Source organism: Carcharodon carcharias, chromosome 15 (assembly GCF_017639515.1).
Source record: "Carcharodon carcharias isolate sCarCar2 chromosome 15, sCarCar2.pri, whole genome shotgun sequence".
NCBI lineage: Eukaryota > Metazoa > Chordata > Chondrichthyes > Lamniformes > Lamnidae > Carcharodon > Carcharodon carcharias.
The window spans coordinates 129881165-129905759 of record NC_054481.1 but is presented as its reverse complement, the minus strand read 5'-3'; the positions used below and the strand labels follow the sequence as shown (position 1 = coordinate 129905759).

At 42.7% G+C, this 24595-nt stretch overlaps 1 protein-coding gene across 3 annotated transcripts in view; it reads right to left on the bottom strand.

Annotated features, from left to right (window-relative positions):
• Window positions 1–2620: 2620 nt before the first annotated feature.
• LOC121287745 overlaps window positions 2621–24595 on the bottom strand; it is a 32272-nt gene continuing 10297 nt past the window's right edge. For 2 of the 3 annotated variants that reach the window (XM_041205636.1, XM_041205637.1), the window contains exons 4-10: window positions 23976–24121; window positions 19681–19860; window positions 18516–18635; window positions 14559–14645; window positions 12711–12858; window positions 8359–8406; window positions 2621–5520 (exon numbers count right to left, since the gene is read on the bottom strand). In XM_041205636.1, the coding sequence (XP_041061570.1) occupies window positions 8378–8406; window positions 12711–12858; window positions 14559–14645; window positions 18516–18635; window positions 19681–19860; window positions 23976–24121 (710 nt within the window). In that variant the 3' untranslated portion in view covers window positions 2621–5520; window positions 8359–8377. The remainder of the gene's footprint in view (window positions 5521–8358; window positions 8407–12710; window positions 12859–14558; window positions 14646–18515; window positions 18636–19680; window positions 19861–23975; window positions 24122–24595) is intronic. The other variant, XM_041205638.1, reaches the window with a different exon arrangement.

Sequence of the window (24595 nt, the reverse complement as noted above, 5' to 3'; positions counted from 1 at the left end):
ACTGACTAGGCTTGTATCTGCTGGAGTTTAGAAAGGTAAGAGACAATTTGATTGAAACATATAAGATCCTGAGGGGTCTTGACAGGGTGGATGTAGAGAGGATGTTTCCTCTTGTGGGAGTATCTAGAACTAGGGGGGTCACTGTTTAAACATAAGGGGTCGCCCATTTAAAACAGAGACGAGACAAATTTTTCACTCAGAGGGCCGTGAATATTTGGAACTTGATGGGCTGAATGGCCTACTCCTGCTCCTTGTTCATATGTTTCTCCTTATCTCAGTCCTAAATGGTCTACCCTGTATCCTGAGTCTGTGACCCTTGTTTACCTATCTCCTAGCACAATAACAGCTTGATTTTAAAATTCTCAACTTTGATTTTGAATTTCTCCATGGCCACACCCCTCTCTACCTCTGTAATCTCCTCCAGCCCTACAACTCTCTGAGGTATCTGCACTCCTCTAGTTCTGGCCTTGTGCATCCTCGTCCTCTTTCAGCCCACTGTTGGTGGTCTGCCCTCCCTCCTTAAATCTCTCCACTCGTTTCTTCTCCTATAATCCGCTCCTTAAAACCTGCCTCTGTGACTGAACATTTAATCACGTATCCTACATACCTTCTTGCCTTGTGTAAGTTCTTGTCTGATTACATTCCTGTGAAGTGCCTTCAAACATTGCAGGTGCTATATAAATGCAACTTGTTGTTGTAAATATTCATGCAAAATGTATATTGAAATCCACACTGATCTTTTTCATAGCAACATCGTTCCCAAATAAAAGATCCCCAAATAAAAAAAAAGCTTCTGTAGCAACAAGGATATCACATTTAAACACGTTAGACAATACTTCATTCACCACCATGTTTCAAAAAAGATTTCATTTTAAAAATATTTCTGGTGCGGATTTACAGTTGTTTCTTTCGCATAGTGCTCAGTGCATTCTTTTACAAGGTGCTTAACAATAGGTTAGGCAATGCATTTCAATGACTCCATTAAATGGACTCCGCAGATGCCTAGTTGAACTTTACACTCAAATTCAGGTTCTGGTCTCATACTAACACTGTAATCAACACCAAAAAACAATAACCGTTCTCTGTTTAAGATAAAACTGTGCTGCTAGAACATAACCATCACTTTTTTTAAAAATCCCACGTCTCTGAACAAGATATGGAAACGTCTTTAACTGGTTCAGAAATTTGCAGAGGTCACTTTTACAGATGAGGTTCCAGGTGTCGAGCCTCACTTCCCAGTCTCAAGAGAAAGCTAAACAGTGTTATAGTGCTGTGTGTGTGGCTTTATCTTTGACTCATGCTCCCATACAGCGAGGTTCCACACCGGGAGTAGAGCCTTATAAAATCTACTCTTCTGTGACCCAACAGTTAGTGATGCAGCCAGTCGGGGGATTGTTTCGCAGGGCTTCCTGCCATGTTTGTTTTAAATTAGGTTTCCACGTCATCTCAGCAAAGGGTTAAAGGGCTGACCCTCCCGTCCCTGCCTCATCCCTCCCCCCTGCCTCCCCACTAACCACCCCCCCACCCCCCCCCCACCCCCACCTCCCCCCCGCCTCCCAACAAAAGCATAGTGGTTTTGATTTTGCTTTTTCTTAACTTTTCAGATCAGCTACTCACAGCATCCATCTTTCAGGGTTGAAAGACTTCAGTTACGTGGATAGTTGGAGGTTGTTCTCCTTCGAGAAGATTGGGAGAGGATTTGATCAATTTTTAAAATTGTGACAAGTCTGGACAGAATTGATAGGGAGGAACTATTTGTGTTGGTGGAAGGGGCATGAACCAGAGGACACTAATTTAAGGTGACTGGCAAAAGAAGCAATGCTGGCATTGAGGAAGATTTTTTTTAGGCAGCGAGTGGTTAGGATCTGGAATGCACTGCCTGGGAGTGTGGTGGAGGCAGACTCAGTCATCAGTGACTTTCAAAAAGGAATTGGACGAGCAACTAAAGGGAAAAAAATGCAGGGCTATGGGGAAAGGGCAGGCAAGTGGAGCTGGCTGTAAACGTTCTATGATTCCCGAGCTCAGAGAACGGATCAGACACCAGTTCCAAAACGAATCTGTAACTTATCCCTGGAAAATGTTTAAAGCCATCTCAAGGTGGCTGGTTGTCTTTTGCACATTGATGCAAAAATAGCTTCAGGTGAACACTTGCAGAAAATAAAGGGCACAAACCAGGATCACACTGTTTAGTACGTTAACCTGTACCAAAATAGGTTAACGCATGCATTAAATTAACAAACTAAGGACACTAAACACACATTAAGCCCTCAAAGCAGAACAATGTGATTGTAAGTTTACCCTTTACTGTCATTTTCTTTCCATTAGTAATTTGACACCACAGCATAAGATGCAATCTTAAATTAATAGCCTGTTTTGAGCGAGGTTAATGCAACTGTTCAACTTTTGTAACCTCTGGTGTTTTATATAGCTTTTGATGTATTTAACAAAGTAAAGATTAACACCGTGCTGATGTAATGTAAGAGGCTAAACAAGTCTGTACAGTTAAAAGGAAACATCTGCCTTCTTTCTTCTTATATAAACACTTGGTCAATTCACCTGAATCACAAAAACTCAAGCTCATTGATTTCTACTTGTAAATAATGAACAGCCACAGACATTAGAAAAATCAGATTCTTGATCAAAATTTCCACTAATTATAGACAAAAAGGAATGAAGTAGCTTCCTAGTATCAAAATGATATCTCTTCAAATACAGTCGGAAAATAAAAAGAGCTTAAAACGCTCCTTAACAACTTTACTAGTGCAAATGGGAATTTCTGACCTGCAAAGGTGAGTCTTCCTCAGCTTTAAGAGCACTCCTATGCTATCCCAGGAATTCTGGCCAGCATGTGCAAGCTAGATCTAGGAAAAGCCATAAATGCTGACAGCAGGTATGGGTTCCATAGCTTAGCCAAATCACTGGACATGGTAAACAGCAAATTTAATTGACCCCAGGGACTGGCTGATTATCCACTGAATGAGGCACTTTGTTCCCCTGTGAGGAAAACCTCTAGTCCTTAAAGGGCCTCTGTCTTCCCATCCACACCCACCACCACCCCTGCAACACTGGAGTGGCATCAGCCTTATGAGGATGTCTCTGAGGCACAGGCCGACTTACCTGATTATTAAAATGACCCCATCCCTAGGATTTAGGATGGGGCCGAAATCCAATGCAGCAAGCCCCACTCCATCACCCTGTCCTGGAATTTAGCGGGGTAGTATTTAAAGTTGGGTTTATTTGACCCAGTTCTACAGCCTGAAAGTGATGAACAGAATGGAGCACCACCAAACACTCGTTAGCAGAGTGGTTCCAGTCATTTCAGATATCAACCCAAAGTCCTTGCGATTGGCCCTGCAGTGGGCATAGATTGGGAGCAGTAAGCTGAGAAATAGTGTTTGATGTGCTGCAATGTAGTCAGAAAAGTCCCTTGTCATCCAGGGAAGTGCACAGTTCATCAATGGCAGTCTCCAATGAAATGGTTTCGCATTTAGCTCATGGTGAAGTGGGGCCCACAGAGGATTCACTTCTACTCAGGCTGCTCCATGCCAGCCTCTCGTTCCTATCGACTGGCCATAGATCAATGTTGGAGCACAGCAGCATTGCATAGGACAAAACCCTCAACCACGAGTAAACAGAGAACCTGAAATGAGTTGCGATGAAAGGAAAATCGCAACAATAAAAGTTTTATACAAGGGAAATTTGACACAGTTGAACAGCATGTCATGTGACCAAGATTCAAACAGGGACATTTGAAATCAGGAAAAGGTGAACTATTCTTTTGCTGGTTTACAGTTAACCAAAACCACAGGGTAAAGATAACACTTATCAAAAACATTCATATCTTCTCTCCTCTATGGCAAATCGCACAGCACAATTCTTATATAAAATAGACTTAAATCCTGCAAGAGCTTATACTTATATAGCACTTTTAACATAATAAAATGGTCCAAGGTGCTTGACAGGAGCAAAATTGGACACTGAGCCACATAAGGCAACATAAGGTCAGATGGCCAAAGGTTTGGTCAAAAAGATAAACTTTGAGGAATGTTTTAAAGGAGGAAAGAGAGGTAGAGACTGAGAGGTTTAATGAGGGATTTCTAGAATACAGGGCGCCAACGTTGGAGTGACAAAAATCGAGGATGTTCAAGAGGCCGGAATTAATTGAGCACAGATGTCTTAGAGGGTTGTAGGGCTGGAGGAGATTACAGAGATAAAGGTGAGGCACATGGAGTAATTCAAAAACAGGTTGAATTTTAAAACTGAGGCTTGACCAAGATCCAAGCAAGTACAGGGGTTGGGTGAACGAGACTTTGTTCAAGTTGGCACAAGACAGCAGAGTTTTGGATGACCTCAAGTTTACAGTGATTAGGAAGCCAGCCAGGAGTGCATTGGAATAGTCAAGCTGGGTTGCAAAGGCATGAATGAGTGTTACAGCAGCCAGTGAGCTGAGACAGGGTCAGGGGTGGATGATGTTGGTGGAAATAGGCAGATATATGGTTGGAAGCTCATTTTGGAGTCATATACAACACCAGGGCTTAAAGAGTCTGGAATCAGCCTCAGACAGTTCTTAATAGGGCCCTGAACCTACCTCCTCCAAAATGTCCAACAGCAGGAATGGTGTCCTGCAACTGACACGCCACCTGGCGCAAGTATTTTTGGGGCCCTCCCACCCCCATTCCCACCTTCAGGGTGCCTGGAAAATTCAGTCCAATCTCAGCCTCCTACAGTCTGATTACACTTTCAAACACTTCCAGCTAAATGGATACAGGCAGTCAACAATGGTGCCAGATGAAACTACAAGCATTCAACAGTAATTAGTTTTACATTCAATAGACAAGTCTGTAAATGGTACTTTGTAATATTATCAAATAAACATTACTTTGTCCTATATTTTAACATCACTGTTCACATACTTAATGCTGACAGTCATTTCATACAAATGTGTTAAATGTTCTAATGACAATATTTTAGTGCACATTTCCAATCCTTACGCCTGTATTCCATGGGCTGAAGTGTTAACGTCATTGTGAAGCATCAGTTATCAACGAAAAATAATTAATTCCAACATATTGACTAATTCAATAATCTACAAATTAAGTCATGTCCAGTTCTAACTAGAATGAACTAATTATAACTCCAAATGCGATCACAGAATTTGAATTTGACAACTCTGATACTTCTGTTCAAAGATGTGCAATATGATCAGCATCGAAGCTCTGAATATATCTATAAATATGATATCAAAATGTATATATTCAATAGTGAGCGAGTTATCCCAACAAACTATATCTTTACAGTTTTTAAATTGTCAGCTTAAAAGACTATTGCTTTGTATAAATGTGGTTATATTAAAATAGATGTGTTCATTAAAGCTAAACACATTGCAGCAAACTGACTGTGTTATCATCACTGTTCATTTACTCTCAATCTTGGAAGATATGAATCGATGATGTCACTCAAAATATGGAAGGGGTCTCATGGCAGCAGGTAAATTAGGACTTTGATAAGGACACCATGAACCTGAAAGGGACAAAAATTATTTTTCAGTGTTTGGCCCTTTTAATGAATTCTCAGAGTTGCCTCTGCTTTACTTTATGATTGATCCCTTTGTCACACTCACCTATTCACCTGACGGACCGTAAAATCCTGATCCAGCAAACAACCCTGCTCAAAGATGCTGCTCGCTACCTATAACTGGATATTGTCACTTTTAGATGGGGGTGGACATGAACTAAAAATGCTTGGAAGCTGCAAACAATGTTTTCCGCTGGACTGATATCTGTCTCGTCCAATGTGGTGGTGGCATTGTAGTGAGGGATTGAGACCAGGCTATTCCGAGAACCCATTCTGCCTTAAAAAGAACCCAGCGCAGCGAAAGTACCTTCTCAAAGAAGTAAACCAACAATAACTGCTCAGTCCAGGAGGTGGACAGTGATCTCAGTTTAATTTCCACCTCTGGTGTATGAGTACAAATGTTGTAAGGGAAAGCCTGTCAGTTACAGTAATTAAATGCACAAGCAACCATTCGAGAAGATGCTTGTGCACATAGGGTGAATTCTCCAAGCGAAAACCAGGTCAAATATAATAAGTTGAGGTGGGAAGTGAAGAGGAAACTAAGTTTGGCCAAATGAAAACATGAGAATAGAATGGCAATTAACATAAAAGGGAACTCAAAAATCTCCCACCGGTAAATATATAGTAAGCGGGTAGTAGGAGGTGGAGGTGGAGTGGAAAACTTTGATGAGTGTTTTGTAATGGTGTTTACTGAGGAAAAGGATGCCGACAAAATATTGGTAGAAGTGGAGATTGTAGATGTAATGGATGATTGTAGATGTAATGGATGGGGAGAAAATAATAGGCAGGATGCAATGGAAAGGCTGGCTGTACTTCGAGTAGATAAGTCACCGTGTCCAGATGCCTTGTATCCCTGGTAGCTGAAGGAAGCGGGGGTGGAGAACTAACATTAACAGGCACTTGGAGAGATTTGAGTCAATAAAGGAGAGCCAGCATGGGTTTGTAAAAGGCATATAGTGTTTGACTAATTTAATTGAAATTTTTGATCAAGTAACAGATAATGCCTAACCAGAGCTTTATAAAGTTTCAGTATAACCTCTCTGTTTTTGTACTCAGTACCTCTATTTATGATTCCTGAGATGGCATTTGCTTTGCTAATTATTCTGTCAATATATCCTGCCACTTTCAAAGATCTTTGCACATGAACCCCCCAGGTCCCTCTGTCCCTGTACACTCTTTACAACTGTACCATTAAGTCTGCATTATCTCTCCCTATCCATCCTGTCAAAGTGCATCACCTCACACTTCCCTGTATTAAATTCCACTTGCCACTTGTCTGCCCATTCTGCTACAAGGTTGAGCTGGGGAAGCTGGGATTGTTCTCCGTGGAGCAAAGGAGATTGAGGGGAGATTTGACAGAGGTGTAAAAGATTATGACAGGTTTTGATCAGGTAAACAAAAAAAAAAGTTCCCACTAACTGATGGCACAAGGACCAGGGGACACAGATTTAAGGTTTTGGGCAAGAGGTACAGGAGGAATGTGAGAGAGAACTTTTTTACAAGTGGGAATGACCCTGAACTCGCTGTCTACAAGGGTGGTGGAAATGGAGATCAATGATTTTTAAAAGAAATTGGATTAGCATTTGAGGGAAATAAACTTGCAGGACAATGGGGATAGAGCGGGCAAATGGGACTGACTAGATTGCTCTACAAAGAGCTGGCACAGACTTAATGGATGGAATGGCCTCCTGTACTGAATGACTCCATGACTAGTCTAGTTAAAGTCTGAAGAAGAGTCATACGGACTCGAAACATTAACTGTCTTTCTCTCCACAGATGCTGTCAGACCTGCTGAGTTTTTCCAGCACTTTTTGTTTTTGTTTCAGATTTCCAGCATCCGCGGTGTTTTGCCTTTTTACTAAAGTCCCGTCAATATTGCTGTACATTTAATTTATTAGTATAGTAATTTGGTATTTTCAAGTTCAGCATGCAAAGCATGTAAATTTACAAAAGTACAATATTATAAGGTCATTTCGCTGATGTCCCCCTCCCAATCTGTGCTCAGTAGAGTTAACATTATAACACTACAGCACTGATACACTGATCCATGCTCCCCGGTGCCTAACTCCCTGCTGAAAGAGTTGAAATCAGTGAATTTATCCTTGTATCTGCCAGTTGTGAACACTATGTTCAATAAGAATTATATCATATCTTTACTGAACATTAACTTTGCAAAGGTCCCAAGTGCAATTAGTTTAAGAGCCTGGAATACATTTGTATGGAGTTCCTTTGTTATTTTAATAGTGACAATCACCCAGCTATTTAATTCATTTATTTTAAATATTCAGACAATGTAATTGATGGACTAGCAGGTCTAGATATAAATTCTTGACCAGTTGTGAATCCTTACAATTATTCACTGAAATGTCAAATGATTTTTCCATAAACTACAGAAGAGTATTTTTCAGGTCGGAAATACTGATTGGTGTTTGCAATTAGGATCTGAGGTTGGATGAAACTTATCTGGCAGTCTGCGTTCAGCTGGAAGGACCCTTACTTGTGAGGTTGCTCCACTAATGACATGTTGCTCAGTGTGACCTGGAGGCCTGTAGCTGTAAAACACCTAACTGAGCTTTACAGCCAGAAGGCTGCCTGACATTATTCCCCTGTAGGAGTTGGACTTGGGGCGGGTGTATCATCACTTGGATGGGCTGCTGGTTGTTTTCCCGCAGAAGCCTGAATGGAAAGAACTGGTTAGTTCATCGCCCACAGGCACTTGGTGGAGCCGGAAGAGGTTTAGAGGGACGTGGGAAAAAATGATCAGGAAAGAAGTATCATGCTTACCCTTGGAAATATCCAAAGCCTAGGGGGATGGCTCCATGGAATTAAACACTAAGAAAGGAGAAAAATGGGAAAAAAGCCAAAGATGTAATTAGAATTGTTCTGCACGAACAGTAATTAAAAGGACAGTGAATTAACCCAGCCATAAAACAATTCCCCTGCAATGAGCTGCAGGGTTTTTCAGGTCATAAAAACAATCTCAGGCTGACATTGACAGCTTTCAATTGTTTAATACCGGCCGCAGAGATGAGCTTTTTAGCAGCTGATGAAACACTGGCTGGTTCCGTCATGACAAACTTTTATCAGAGTTTTACCACAAACTAAGAAATATTTGCAGGCTATACAGTGTCTTTTCCACTGCACAGAAATCTGTCTTGCCCAACGTGGTAGAGGATTCGAGCCAGCGTAATTCAAGAACACAGTGTGTCTGAATAATACCCAGTTCAGAGGCAGTGCCTGCTTGAAAAGACAAAAAACACAATCCATCTTTGGAGTTAACTTGTTCTCGGGGCCAACGCAAACCTCAAACTCACTGACTTTCTGCGTGGTATGCAGTTCTAGGGAGCTCCAGGCGGCACAGAGAATCTTCTCAAGGGCCATGTCCCCTCTCAATATCACCTTTGGCCTCAAGTATTGCGTTTACCTGAGGCTTCAAACAGTATTGAGCAAGTTTATTTCCCACGCATCCACCCTCACACCTCCTCTCCTTCCCAGAAACATGATAGGGTCCCCCTTGTCCTCACTTATCACCCCACCAGCTTCCACATTCAAAGGACCATCCTCTGCCATTTCCGCCAACTCCAGCATGATGCCACCACCAAACACATCTTCCCTTCATCCCCCCTGGCGGCATTCCGCAGGGATTGTTCCCTCCGGGACACCCTGGTCCACTCCTCCATCACCCCCTACACCTCAACCCCCTCCCACGGCACCTTCCCATGCAACCGCAGAAGGTGCAACACCTGTCCCTTTACTTCCCCACTCCTCACCGCCCAAGGGCCCAAACACTCCTTTCAAGTGAAGCAGCATTTCACTTCACTTCCCTCAATTTAGTCTACTGCATTCGCTGCTCCCAATGTGGTTTCCTCTACATTGGAGAGACCAAACGCAGACTGGGTGACCACTTTGCAGAACACCTTTGGTCTGTGCACAAGCATTACCCAGACCTCCCTGTCGCTTGCCATTTCAACACTCCACACTGCTCTCATGCCCACATGTCTGTCCTTGGTCTGCTGCAATGTTCCAGCGAAGCTCAACACAAACTGGAGGAACAGCACCTCATCTTCCAGTTAGGCACTTTCCAGCCTTCCGGACTGAATATTGAGTTCAACAATTTTAGATCATGAACTCTCTCCTCCATCCCCACCCCCTTTCCGATCCCCCCTTTTTTCCAATAATTTATGTAGATTTTTCTTTTCCCACCTATTTCCATTATTTTTAAATGTATTTCCATCCATTGTTTTATCTCTATCTTTTAGCCTATTTCGATCCCTTCCCCCTGCCCCACCCCCACTAGGACTATCTGTACCTTGCTCATCCTGCTTTCTACCCTTAATGTCACCTATTAGCACATTCCTTAGATAATATCACCACCTTCAACACCTCTTTGTCCTTTTGTCAATGACATCTTTTGGCTATCTCCACCTATCACTGGCCCTCTATCCAGCTCTACCTGTCCCACCCATCCTTAAACCAGCTTACATTTTACCTCTTTTCTATTTTCCCTTAGTTCTGTTGAAGAGTCATACGGACTCGAAACTGTCAGACCTGCTGAGTTTTTCCAGGTATTTTTGTTTTTGTTTTTTTATTTCCTCATTGATTTGCTGTTATATGCTAGAAGTCCATACACAGGCAGTACAGTAACAAAATGATTATATTATAGGACTAGTGATCTAGAGACATGAGTTCAAATCCCAACATGACAGCTGAGGTATTTAAATTCAATTAATGAAATAAATCTGGAATAAAAAGCCAGTATCAATGATGGTGATCATGAAACTACTGAATTATTGTTAAAAATGCGCCTGGTCCACTAATGTCCTTTAGGGAAGGAAATCTGCTGTCCTTACCTGGTTTGGCCTACATGTGACTCCAGACCCACAGCAAAGTGCTTGGCTCTTAACTGGAATGGTCTAGCAAGCTTACTCAAGAAGGTGGTTCACCACCACCACATTCTCCAAGGCAGCTAGGGTTGGACAATAAATGCCCACCTTGCCAGCAATGCCAACATCCCATGAAACCGTGAAAGAATAAAAAACATAATTCAGATAAATTGACCAGCACTCTTAAATTACGTTTGGATGAAATTTCTGATCATCATTTTAAGAAATTTCACCTGAACATGTTAACTAATTGATTAAAATAGTTGAGAAACTTCGATTCCCAAAATAAAAAGTTCTGGTTCAATAATTTTCGAGTTGTAATGACATCACCGGCTGACATGCTCAAAGAAGATTATCAACAAGGTTGTGTATTTACTAAAGAATCCTTAAAAAACTCAGAACAATTATAGTAATGAGTTTCTATGAGACCATGTTATTAGGTTACTTGATATAGATTTTTATTCTGTTTATCTTTTCTTGGTGGTCTATGGCCTTCAGTATATTTTGTAAAACAAATGATTCATTTGAAAAGCCACAGTGCCCCACACAGGTCAAAGTAAAAGCTGCAGCTTTTTCAACATTGTCACAACATCATTGCTTTACTCTAAAAACAGCTGAACTTTTTAAATTATATTTATATTATTATTTTATTTTTGAACTTTTGAACCCATCGTTTTTCAGGGATTGCCTCCAATACTGGGCCAGCGGGAGGAGTTTGGCCTCTCAAAGCTGCTCCTTCATCCTGAGATGAACCTCCAACAGGCCAGGGAAGATCTGTCAACAGCCTTTTCACCTGCAAATTGATCCTGGCAACACTTAACCTCCAGGAGGAACTCGAGGTTGAACATGAGTCGAAGATGGAATTGTAGAGTGGCTCTCGCTTGTGGAGAATCTAATCATCAACCAGAATTCTCCAAAACCACACAACACAAAGCACAATGATGTTGCACTGCCACAACATCACTGGAAAATGCAATCTCACTCATGATTTCCTGAAGCTAATTGCCAATCTTAGACACTTGAGCTCAGGGTCAATGCTTCCACAAGGGGTTGGATATCTCGAGCCACTTAAATGTCCAACTGAATTGCAAAACCAAGAGGCCAGAGGTAAGTTTGACAGTTATCTCTTTCAAACACATAATGAACCATATAGAGAGCACATTTTTTGAAATGTATACATTTATATAAATATAGGCAGTGCCAGAATCATTTGGATTGTGTACCTGACATACGATAAGCCCAAGTTGGTCTCATGTGACTAATTCACTCATGTCATCCTTCAGAGCAGCTGCTCCTCTCATGAACATTTCACTTTCAGAGCAATTTTAATACAGCTACAGTGTTCCAATAGTTTAGCATAAAGTAGCTGGAAAATATTGGGTTTAAAGACTTCCTTTTGGCACCTCTTGAGCTGCACCCACTAATGTAGCTGTGTTCTCTGCCTCAACACCAGTACAGTTCAGCCATTTCTGTTTTGTTATTTGTTCTTGGGATGTGAGCATTGCTGGCAAGGCTTGTCCCTAATTGTCCTTGAGAAGATGCTGGTGAACCACCTAAGATCATAAGAAATAGGAGCAGACGTAGGCCATTCAGCCAAGTCGGACCTGCTCTGCCGTTGAATAAGATCGTGGCTGGTTCAACTTTGGCCTTATCTCCACCTTCCTGCCCACCTCTCATAACTCTTGAGATCAAAAGTCTGCCTAACTCAGGCAATCTGTCCTCCTTACCCAGTCTGCCCTACACGTGACTCCAGACCCATAGTTACGTGGTTGACTCTGAAGTGCCTTCTGATATGACCTAGCAAGTCAGTTCAAGGGCAATTAGGGATGGGCAACAAATGTTGCCTTTGCCAGTGATGCCCACATCCCATGAAGGAATAAGTAACAAAAAGGAGACTAAAACTGTAAACAGTACCCTAGGTGTGGTCTCGCCAATCTCCTGTACAGCTGTAGCAAGACTTTTCTACTTTTATACTCCATCCCCTTTGCAATGAAAGCCAGTTCGAACATTCTTGAACCACTGCAGTCCATACGGTGTAGGTACACACACAGTACTTTTAGGGATTTTTATCCATTGACAGAGAAGATTCAATGATATAGTTTCAAATCACGATGATGTGTGACCTGGAGGGGAACTTTCAGGTGGTAGCATTACCATGCACCTATTGCCCCTTTCCTTCTAGGTGATAGAGGGTTTGGAAAGTGTGTCAAATGCCTCCATTAATATTTGAAGGCTTGAAAGATGCCAACTTACTTCTTTTATGTAGACGTTGACCAAAACAGCGGGAAACTTGGATCATTGACCAAACCAAGCCAACTTTGATGGCAACAGAAATAAAAGCACCAGTAACTGCGCCAGCTTCTAGAACGTAAGTTCCATTTAATCCCCATTCAGTGATAACCTTCAGAATAATGGAATAGAGAAAGAGAGGTAAACAAAACAGATATGTCAGCCAGAACTTCCCAGGGAGATTTTAAAGTGTGGAAGAGGGATTGCCATTTATCTCAGTAAGTCCACATTTTCTAAATTATTTCCAGGATTTACAGGTTAATTAACAGTCTGACAGACTGCCACCTGTACACTCCTTTCCCAGAATCACAAATGTTTACATCACAGATGGAGGACATTCGGCCCACTGTGTCTGTGCTGGCTCTTTGAAAGAACTATCCAATTGGTCCCACTCCCTTGCTCATTCCCCATAGCCCTGTAAATTTCTTCCCTTCAAGTATTTGTCCAATTCTCGTTTCAAAGTTACTATGAATCTGCTTCCTTCACCTGTTCAGGCAGTGCATTCCAGATTATAATAACTCACAGTGTAGAAGCAATTTTCCCCCTCTCACCTCTGGTTCTTTTGCTAATCACCTTAAATCTGTTTCCTCTGGTTATTCCTGTCACGGGATACTGTTTCTTCTGCTTTACTCTATTAAAACTCTTCAAGATTTTGAATGCCCCTAATAATTCTCCCCATAACCTCCTCTGCTCTATTCATGATCATAACCATCCCTGTTAATGGAGCGGTTAATCCACAGTAAGAGGATTTAAGGGGTTCCTAAAACCTGTACAATGTGGGAGGAGCCACTCACACTGCCAGATGTGAGTATCTCACCGGATTTTAACTCTGAATTCAGAACCAGAGCATCAGTCTCCATTCACTCAGATAGTATGAGGCAGGGCTTGAACCCAGCACCTCCTGACTGTGGCTGCACCTAAACCAAAGGCTCACTCCAATCATAACAGTTGACAGGAGTCCATTCCACAAAACAAATCTAGCTCCTCTTTCCCCAAGTCACAGAGGATATGGCAGAAAGCAGACAGAACTAAACAGTCAATGCTACAGCCATTGGGGATGCTGATAGTTTAAGGACCATCCCATGACCCAGCATAAGGAAGCATAACATGTCAATCCCAAGAGACTCGAGTAACAGGCAGACATCCTCACTGACTCCTTCCACTGAGGGAACACCTAGAAGGAGCACCAAATTAGAAAGACATGACAAATCAACACTAGCACCAGGGGTACAACATAGTGTCACAAATGTACTGAGCACTTGTAGGGAAACTAACTGGGTTTACTTTATAACCACTTTGCTGCAGAAAGTTGACATACCTTTAACACCAAGTCTGATTGGCTGAAGAAACACAGAAATATTTCCAGCCAAGCATCAGGTGGGCCAGTGATGAACACAGTTAAAATTTCAAAAATGAGGCCAAAATTTCAAAATGAGTGGGTTCAAATAACACAGGTGTCCAGGCCAAATAAAAAAATTAAAAGGAAAGTTTCCAAAGGTGATAAGGTGCCTAATTTCACACTCCCTGCAACCCAAATCCTATCAACCCAATCGACACTGTCAGACAGCAAGTGTATCCAAACATTAATGCAAATCAACTCTTCTATTTTGTCCGTGACACTCCTGAGTTGCTTTCAACAAACTATCCTGCTTTGTATAAGCTCTGAAATGAGAAGTGTGCCTACTCCCTGTCTCGGACCCACCACACTGGAACAGTCCTCTTGAAATTCAGGGGCACCCTCCCAATTGCCTCCAGCCTGAAACAAATCCTATGCAAATATAAATCCCAAAAAGCTTCTATTCAACTACTCACCAGATGGAGCAAATATCCCAGATAGGCCAGTTCCGGAAGATTCTGAACCATGAATATCCACACTAGAACCTTCTTTCCCTTTAGGATCTGTAAGAATTAATATATTCCCATTAGTCCCAAGAGCAACTATTATTAAGAGGGGATTGTGATCCTGTCAGACTGACTGAAAGCCTGATTACGATGCAACTTGTTAATGCAATACTTCCCCAACTATTCTCCAATATGACCCCATTTTAATTCTCGAAAGATGCCAATAAAAACAAAACAGCAATAAGCAGCAGAGTAACATTCAGTATATAATAAAATCCATGTATTATAAATCAAAACATAGTTTATCATATATGAAAATCTGTGTTTTTGAAGTACAATGTAAAAATGTTATTATTTAATGTACTCACTAGTCCATTACTTCATCTGAGCTGCTCCAGCTCATGAACCTTGACTAGGAAGCAGCAGATACTGTTGACGTTCACATTTACATTCAACATTACTGATCTATAGCAACATCACACTGAGGTTCCCTAAAGGCCACCCTGACATCATTGATTTAAATGTGACATTAGTCAAATAAACTTTTAATTTTCTACTGAGAATTTCAAATGACACAAAATAATATTCATAGCTCCAGAGGCTGCAGTTTCATTGTGGATTCTGCTACACACAAAGGCTGGGATTTTCAGGCCCTGCTGTGGCGGGACCGGCTGCGGGAGGGTGGGGGATGTGTGGCAGGACCGGCCATAGGCCCATTGACTTCCAGTGGGATTGGACAACCCCAGCGGCAGGAGGGGGCCAGAAAATCCCGCCCTAAGCAGCTTTAAAATAAAATGGATTTAATTCACAAGGTAGGCAATTTAACTGAATGTGGAGCTGTGCTCCTGCTAACCTGGGGCCGAGTTTTATGGAGAAAGCGGAGAGCATCTGAACAGCCCTAGAACATAACATGCACCATCAGCCAAACTCTTCATGTTCCCCTGGGACAGAAGATTAAGTGAAGCCCATCTCTCCACCGCCCAGCCCAAAACACACTGTAATCAGCCCCACTCCCTCTCTCCCCACACACTGTTATTAGCCTCTAGCCTCTCCCCACACCCACAGTAATCAGCCCTTCTCCCCTTTCTCACTTTTGGTCTGGTTATCAGTGCCTGCGAAGCAGGGTTGCCAGCCAGGGGTTGGAAGCCTGTTTAACGAGCAGGCAGGAGCAGCTACCAAAGTTCGTAGCTGCCACTCACCCTCCTGGCTCAGCTGCATGACTTCCTGGGTTTTTCACACTTCTGACACACATGGGCCAGTCACTGAGCTACACTCGTCTGCACCTGCCTGTACCAAATCAGTGCAAAAACATCCCAGGCCTGCTTGGCATTCACTGATAATGTGTTTCCTAAGGTTAAAGGGCACTTTGGGCTCTTGTCCTCCCCTTGCTGTCTGACGGCATCAGCCCAGCAGGCCCAGAACTGTCCCGCCAGAGCCTCTAGGTTGGATAGTCTCCTCTCCACAGTCACACTTGCTTCCTCACTGGGGGAGCTTGCTACCTCAAACGCTATCCCTGTGATCCCATCGGGGGCCATGACACTCAATTTGGGAACTACTGTGTTAATGAATTCCTGAAGCACCACAACACACCTTCTCTCTTTCAAGTTCATATTTCCTGTTAAGTGATGACTTTGTTTTCCTGTTTCCCCTGCAGTTGTACACAATTCATTTCCCTATTAAATACTTGAATTCTAACAGAAGCAAAGAAAATTTGTGACGCAGAAGGAGGCCAATCAGCCCATCTTCCCCCTTGCAGCCGAAAAAGAGCTATCCAGCCTAACCCTACCTTCCGGGTCTTGGTCAGTAACCCAAAGGTTATGGCAGCTCAAGTGCAAATCCAACTATTTTTTCAATGCAATGAGGGTTTCTGCCTCTACCCCCCTTTCAGGCAGTGAGTTCCAGATTTCCTCCACCTGCTGGGTGAAAAAGCTGCTCAATTCCCCTTTAATCCTTCTGCCAATTACTTTAAATCTATGCTCCCTAGTTATTCACCTCTCTGAAGTCCATAGCACTCTCATTTCAAATTCCCAATAAACTACAGCTTCTTCCATTTCAATAAAAAACAAGCAACTGCATATGCTGGAAATCGGAAGTGAAATAGGAAATGCTGGAAACAGATGGTATTAGAGCGAATAGAGAGGACATTTCAAGCTGAACTTTTCTTCAGGAGGTTGGCACATTTATAATCTGCCATTTTATAAAAACCTGCTTTATTAATTTCATTTCTTGTGCTTTGACAATGATCTAATTTGACCCAACTATTCACGTTGGATATAATGGAAATAAATGGAAATAACCTAAAAATAGTGGAAAAAAATAAATTGAATCAGTTGCTTTTTCTGGACCGGGAATGAACTGCAAAACTCGACCACAAAAGCAGTGGGCAAGTGAAACCAGCACTGGGACTGAAATAGTTTTCCATCTTTGGAGCTTTTTTTTTGTTCTTTCGCAAGGTACGGGCATCGCTGGCTGGCCCAGCATTTATTGCCCATCCCTAATTGCCCTTGAGAAGGTGGTGGTGATCTCCCTTCTTGAACCGCTGCAGTCCATGTGGTGTACATACACCCACATTGCTGTTACTCGCCACAGAATTCCCAGCCTCTGACCTGCTGTTGTAGCCACAGTATTTATATGGCTGGTCCAGTTCAGTTTCTGGTCAGTAGTAACCCCCAGGATGTTGATACAGGGGGATTCAGTGATGGTAATGCCATTCAGTGTCAAGGGGAGATGGTTGGATTCTCCCTTGTTGGAGATGGTCATTGCCTGGCACTTGTGTGGCGTGAATGTTACTTGCCACTTACCAGCCCAAGGCTGAATGTTGTCCAGATCTTGTTCCATATGGTTATGGACTGGAAAAACTCAGCAGGTCTGGCAGCATCGGCGGAGAAGAAAAGAGTTGACGTTTCGAGTCCTCATGACCCTTCGACAGAACTAGTTCTCGAAACGTCAACTCTTTTCTTCTCCGCCGATGCTGCCAGACCTGCTGAGTTTTTCCAGGTAATTCTGTTTTTGCTTTGGATTTCCAGCATCCGCAGTTTTTTTGTTTTTATCATTGGTTATGGACTGCTTCAGTATCTGAGGAGTCACAAATGGTGCTGAACATTGTGCAACCATCAGCAAATATTCCCACTTCTGACCTTATGAGGGAGGGAAGCTCATTGATGATGTAGCTGAAGATGGTTGGGCTGAGGACACTACCCTGAGGAACTCCTGCAGCAACAGCCCGGGACTGAGATGATTGACCTCTAACAACCACAACCATCTTCCTTTATGCTAGGTATGACTCCAACCAGCAGTATGCCTCCATTTGTCATCATTGAGTATTCCCAGTTTAGATGTAACATGATCAGTTTCAGAATGAAAAGCCTTGCTTCTGTTCCAACAACAGCTTTGAAGATCAACCACCAAAAAATATCTCTTATTTCACAAATGGAACTTTCTATTTCTATTTGCAGGTTCTGGGTTGGCTCTCGGAGAGGACCAAGCCAAGTCTGTACAACTCTTACTGGGAAGAAAAAAGATTGAAAATCCATTTAACCAGCTGGGACTGGGGTGACTTTCTATGGAGTATTTTAATAGGAACCTGTTGACTGAGGCTGGGTTTATTTGGGTGAGATAGATTGAAAACCTGTTGAGGTGATTGGAGCTGGGTTTCTGCAGGATGAGAATGGTTTTGAGCTGAACAAATGAGGGGAAATGTCCCACTGACAGTTCTGACACCAAGTTTTAGCTACTAAACTTCAGCAGTTAATGTGCACACATGTGGATGATCCTGAAGCTCTGAATCTTCCAACCTGCACCTGCATTTTCCGAACTTAGGTAAGCAACATGTATCCATGGAGGAAGAGGTTGTGCTGGCTAAACAGAAATTATACAATTGCTAATTCTTAAACCTGGTGCTGGCAAAATCAAATCTGAACTACTTACAGCTATGAGGCCAATGGCAGCTTTTAAAATTGCCCAGATAATGCCCACTCCCAGGATCCTAGCATGCATATGCGAAACGTGGTGCACTCCTGAAGTCAAGACAAGTACACATAGACAGAGCTGTGGAAAGAATCAACATTTATTAGTAAGATTCTGCTGCTTTACTTCTCAGTAAAGGAATATACAAATGATGATGTTTCTGCAAAACTTATTTTACTTTCAGGGAACGGGCAACATGATGGAACAATGGTGTCATTGAGAGCCCCAAATCATCTTCATGGGTGCTCCTCATCAGGATACTTTTGGTGAGTAACACTGAATGAGGCCTGGCTGAAGGGAAAAAAATGTGCAGGGCACTGGGGAAAGACAAGAGAATGGGTCTAGCTGAGTTGCTGTCACAAAGAGCTGGAATGGGCAGGGTGGGCTGAATGGCCTCCTTCTGTGCTGTATCTATTATTCTACCATTATGTCAGGGTGCAGTCCCAAGGAAGAAAGGTCTATAGGTGACAAAAGCATGGTAGAGGTTGCCACAGTAGATTGGCGAAGGTGGGGTTGAGGCAGGTATTGTTGCATAGGTGGAGGTATGAGGTCTTTCCACTGGAGAGCCAATGGGGTTTGAAGCTCAGCTTGGGTCAAACAGGATGCCAAGGCTGTGACCAGTCCCGTTCAACAGTGGAGACGAGAATAGAATTGGTGGCTAGGGTGGTGATGGGGCTAGAGACGGTGGCTTCAATCTTCCCAATGTTTAATTGGAAGAAATTGCATCTGATCCAACACTGATTGTGGGACAAGCAGTCTGACAAGAAGTAGGCAGTGGAGGCATCAGGAGGGTTGATGGAGAGGTAGAGACAGACACCGGATGGAATTTTATGTCGGTGGGATTTTACGGTCCTGCCAAAGTCAATGGACTTTTGAACAGTCACCTCATTTGACAGCCCCACCCCTGCCATGATGGGGCCATAAAATTCCTTCCACAGAGTGGACAGTGAGTAAGTGAGAATCACATATACAGACTTGGCAGAGGATAGTTTGATCATTGTTACCTTCATTGTTAATCCCAAAACGCTCAAAGTGGGTTTATAAAATATTTTAAAAATGAAATCATCTTGCTCCAGAAAAGTTATCTGTGCCAACTCAGATAAGCAGTGTTAGCTTGTTCAGTTACCTGAGCCTGAAGATCAAACGTCACCATAGAGAAACAGAGATTCATCGTGACGTATTGGGACTGATCACTTTCCATGGCTCCACTCACTCTGAAAGCCATCATGCTGGGACTCATAGCCAGGTAAACGATACTTATTATCATAAGAAAAACCCCAAACCCCAAAATGAACCCAAATCGTATCTGAAAGAAAATGTACAAAATGAGTGAAGTTAGTTTTCAATCAGTGTTAATTCTCAGGACATCTGAACTATTGGAGTCACTGCTATACTTCAGTAAGTTATCCCAGTCCAGCTGCATTTACTATTACTGACTCTCAGGAGGTCTGCTGCTTTATGGGGTTACCTGCCTCTAGGATTGTCCTGGACATTTATGCGAGAAACTCAGGAGAGAGAAAAACACAATAGGAGCATGTAAGGAAACTGCTCTTCATTTTCTTTTATAACTAGCAAATGAAAACTTTCAAAGTATTGGAGATGGAATAAAAGGCAAGAAGCATCCAATCAGGTAACAAAGAATTTGCCTGCTTTCCAATTGTTGTAGGAAGGCAAGGCCCTGATGTCAGGTGACCAATGGCAGGAGTGTGGAGGTGGGGCAGTTGGAGATGCATGGGTCATGTGATGAAACCAGGAACATGTTCAACCAGAGTTGATAACACTGTTGAAGCTCAACTCATAATCTGGCAGCATCTCTGGATCTGATATTTGGAGAGTGAAGGACACTATTTAACCTTTCCAGGTGCTTTTGGAGCAGTGCAGAAATTTAATCTACCTACTCAGCCAACACCTATTTTGGAGAAGTGTTGGAAATAGCCACATCTAGACTAATTGTTGTTCCTGAAGGCAATCTTGGTGTCATATTTGATCCTAGGATGAACATCTGACTACATATGTACACAATCACTAAGACCGTCCATTTCCACTTCCCTAACATTGCCTGCCTCTCCCTGTCTCAGCTCAACTGCTGCTGAAAGCCTCATTCATTGCCTTTGCTACTTCTAGACTTGACTATTCCAATGCACTCCTGGTCAACTTTCCACCTTCCAACCTCCATAAAATTAAGCTCATTCAGTTAAGCAATGTCTTGATTTTAAAATTTCTCATCCTTGTTTTCAAATCCCTCTATGGCCTGCCCCTCCCTATGTGTAATTTTCTCCAGCCTCACAACCCTCCAAGATATTTGCACTCTGCCAATTCTGGCCTTGAGCATCCCTGATTTTAATCACTCCACCTTCAGCTGCTGAGGTCTTAGACACTGGAATTCCCTCCCTAAACCTCTCCATCGCTCCCTGCTCCTTTAAAATGCACCTTAAAACCTACCTCTTTGACCGAGCTTTTAGTCATCCGCCGTAAATCTCAGTACATGGTTCAGTGTCAAATTATGTTTGATGATGTTCCTGTGAAGCACCTTGGGACATTTTACCATGCAAAGTTGCTATATAAATGCAAGTTGTTATTATGAAGTGTTTTGTAACTTTAAGTTAATCTTGGTCCACACTGACACTTTGAGTAGGTATGAAAGACTAGATGATGGGGTGCATTGAACAGATTTTATCCACATAGAGCCAAATGCTGTAGAGAGACCAGCATTTCCACTCTGTATCTTTCAAATTCTCCAAAAATCTGTTGGAAATCTGCTCATTTACACAACTCAATTTGTCTAAATCAAAGATACATGTCCTCACCTTTAGCACAAGGCTGTAGTCCTCTTTGAAGGAAAGATCAGTGACCAGAAGTCTCTAATCATGTGTTTATATTTTTACTTCCTCTGCGATTCAGAAGTCATTCTGTGGTCAGTGTCAATTCTGCATCCAGCAGCCTAAGAGTTCTGTGTTCATCATTTCATACCAGCCGGCAGCAAGTTGAGCTTGTTTACTAGCCGGTTTGCTCCATAGGATGAGAATTAAGCTTAGAATTTAGTAGCTATTTTTTGGTCTTAGTAAGTGAGGGAGGAATGTTTGCCATGTCCCTGCTGTTCTACTCTCCAAGTTTTTCTGAATAATGCAGTAGGATTTTACGCATTCACCTGAACCACCAGAACAGGCTGCCACATCCTCAGTTTAATTGGCTCATCTGGACAATGAGGCACTGAATTGTCAGCCTTGATTCTAGTGCTGGAGTGGGTTTGAATTCAAATTCCTACAGCCCAGAGACAAGACTGTCACCAACTGACTCACTTTATAGAAACAGGGGAGGGTAAGGGTCAGGAAAAGAAACTGGAAAAACACAAGGGGATACCAACAAGACAAAAGAGTCAAAGTTACCTAAGAAGACAAAGAGAGAGGTGTGGAAGAATGGAAGACAGAGACAGAGAGAGGAAGAGAAAAAGAATGGAGACAGGGAAGTGGAGACAGTTTCAGTTTTCTATTGTCCAGAAGCAATGGTGAAGAACTAGCTGGCATTGCCAGAATGTGGAACTTCTATCCACTGGCCCATTCCAACACTGGCCCTGTGCTTAATCCTGGGCTCAAGATGTTTATGCATATCGAGCACCTGTTTTGGCATAACTGAAGTGCCATCCTAGCTGGGGGGGTGGTGGAGGAATGTCAATGAGGCACATTGCTGCAGAGACCAGAGCCACTGTGGTGAGGGTGGGGGAGCAGTGGGAACTATTTTCCCCAGTTCTTAGTGTCTGCACACACTCTATACTGTTTCACGCACAGTGACAGGACAACTGAGACACAACTGGTGGATGTCCACTATCATGCGTATCCTAGTGTCATCGTCACAGGAGAAGGCTGAGTACAAGAAGTCCTTGTGTTGCCCCAACCCACACCCTTCCCAACCCCTTTATTCCAGTCAAAATTTTGATTTGGTGTCAAAATTGGGCAAAGACACAGCAGGATTTATTCTGCTCCAAATTCCGCCTCCTGCTCCAATTCTAAGATTCATAGAGTTATTGTTGCACGGTAGGAGGCCATTCGGTCCATCCAGTCCATGTGGCTCTCTGTGGAGCAACCCAGTCAGTCCCATTTCCCCTCTATATCCCTGTGGCCCTACAAATTCATTTCCCTCAAGTGTCCATCCAACTTCCTTTTGAAATTATTCACTGTCTCTGTTTCCACCACCCTTCTAGTGGCAGTGAGCTCCAGGTCATTACCAATTGCTGCGTAACGAAAGCTCGTCCTCACATCCCATCTGCATTTCTTGCCCAAAACTTTAAGTCTGTGTCCCCTAGTCCTTTTACCATAAGCTAATGGGAACAGCTTTTCCTTGTTTACCTTATCAAAACCTGTCATTATCTTGTACTCACTCCTCCATCGAATCTCCCCTCAAATTCTTTTGCTCCAAGGAGAATAACGCCAGCTTCTCCAACCTAGTCTTGCTGCTATTGTCAATCAGCTTCTGCCAAAAGGCATCACCTCACACTTCTTTGTATTAACTTCTGTCTGCCACTTGTTTGTCCATTCTGCTAGCCCATCTATGTCCTGTTGCAGTCGATTGGTATCGTCCTCATGTTTTGCCACACTTCTATAAATGCCACAGGAGTTATTAGCCCGAAACAAGTTAATACGTTTTTTAAAATTATTTAAAATTCAATAAATTGGACGGGAAGGGATTTTCTATCTGAAAGGTTCCTTGCAGAGAGTCACAGAGCAGCTTAAAATTATCCAGGCTCCCGAATAATCGCCAGTGGAGTCCGGCATCAGCACCCAAAGTAATGGTCAAATAAACATGATGAAAGTTAACAGTTCTCTTAGGAAAAGAGCATTTTGTTCAAAAACCAGTGATGCAGGATGGGGTTGTGGGGGCAGGTCTGAGAGGTTCAGGACTTCTGTTGGATTTGAACATTGTCAGAATTTTTGTAACTCCAAGTGGACTGTACCTTGGTGTTGAAATATTGTAGAACGTTATGTCGAAAAGGAGCAGATTCTTCTGCCTCAGATTTTCCAGTCTAATGCTAAACACTCCAGACCAGTCATGTCTGTCAGTCTGTCAGTGAGAAATGGTATTTGGTATTTGTACAAGGAGAAATGCCCAGAAAGGCTGCTCAACTCCACTCTCTATCACTTACAGTGACTACAACTGATAACAATGATAACAATATACCGAAGAATTCAACTCAGCACTGATCAGTGCATCCAGCACACACATTAGGTAGATCTTCGAAGTCACGGTCTTGAACATAATATAAAGAATGTTAGAAATAGAAGCAAGAATAGGTCAGTCACAGGGTCCCTCAAGCCTGCTCCCAGCCATTAAATAAGATTTGCCTAATCTGATCTTGTCCACAATTCCACTCTAATTACTCAGCGGAAGCAATAGGCACACAGCACAGAACATGTTCATGACACTCACCTTCAGTTCTTCTCTTTCCTTTGGTGTTGCTGAAGAAAAGTTCACCACGGATCGGATCACCACGAGTAAAATGGATAGAATAAATGCAATTAGCTCCTGCCGATTCTCCTGGAAAGTTCCACGCAACACATAGTAAAAGCAGAATACTGGGGAGATAGAAGCAGGGAGGCAGAGTTTGAGTAGTAATCAGTATATTAAGAAATGGGCTTGCATTATAGGTTGGCTGATATCTAAATGCAGCAGAGGACAAGAGCTGCTCTCCTTGACTAACAACAGTGAAGTGTTATTGCTCATGTGTCAGCCGTGGCTTGTCTAGGAGTTAGACGTGCTCCCACAACCACAGCCTGTACCACTGTTTGCTCAGCAAAATGCTTCTTTCTTAAAACTCAAGTCCCACTCCAGAGATTTGAGCACAACAGTCCAAGCCAATGCTCCAGTGCAGTACTGATGCAACCCTGCACTGTTAGGGGTGTCATCTTTCAAATGAGACATTTTTAAAATGAGGTCTGAGTTTTTCTGTGTTCATACATTGCACTTATAAGCACCGCCTTCCTACAAGAATACCTCTGCCTCAGCTGTTTTCAGACTTGTGTGCTCCAATGCAGTTTCCCTTTAAGAAG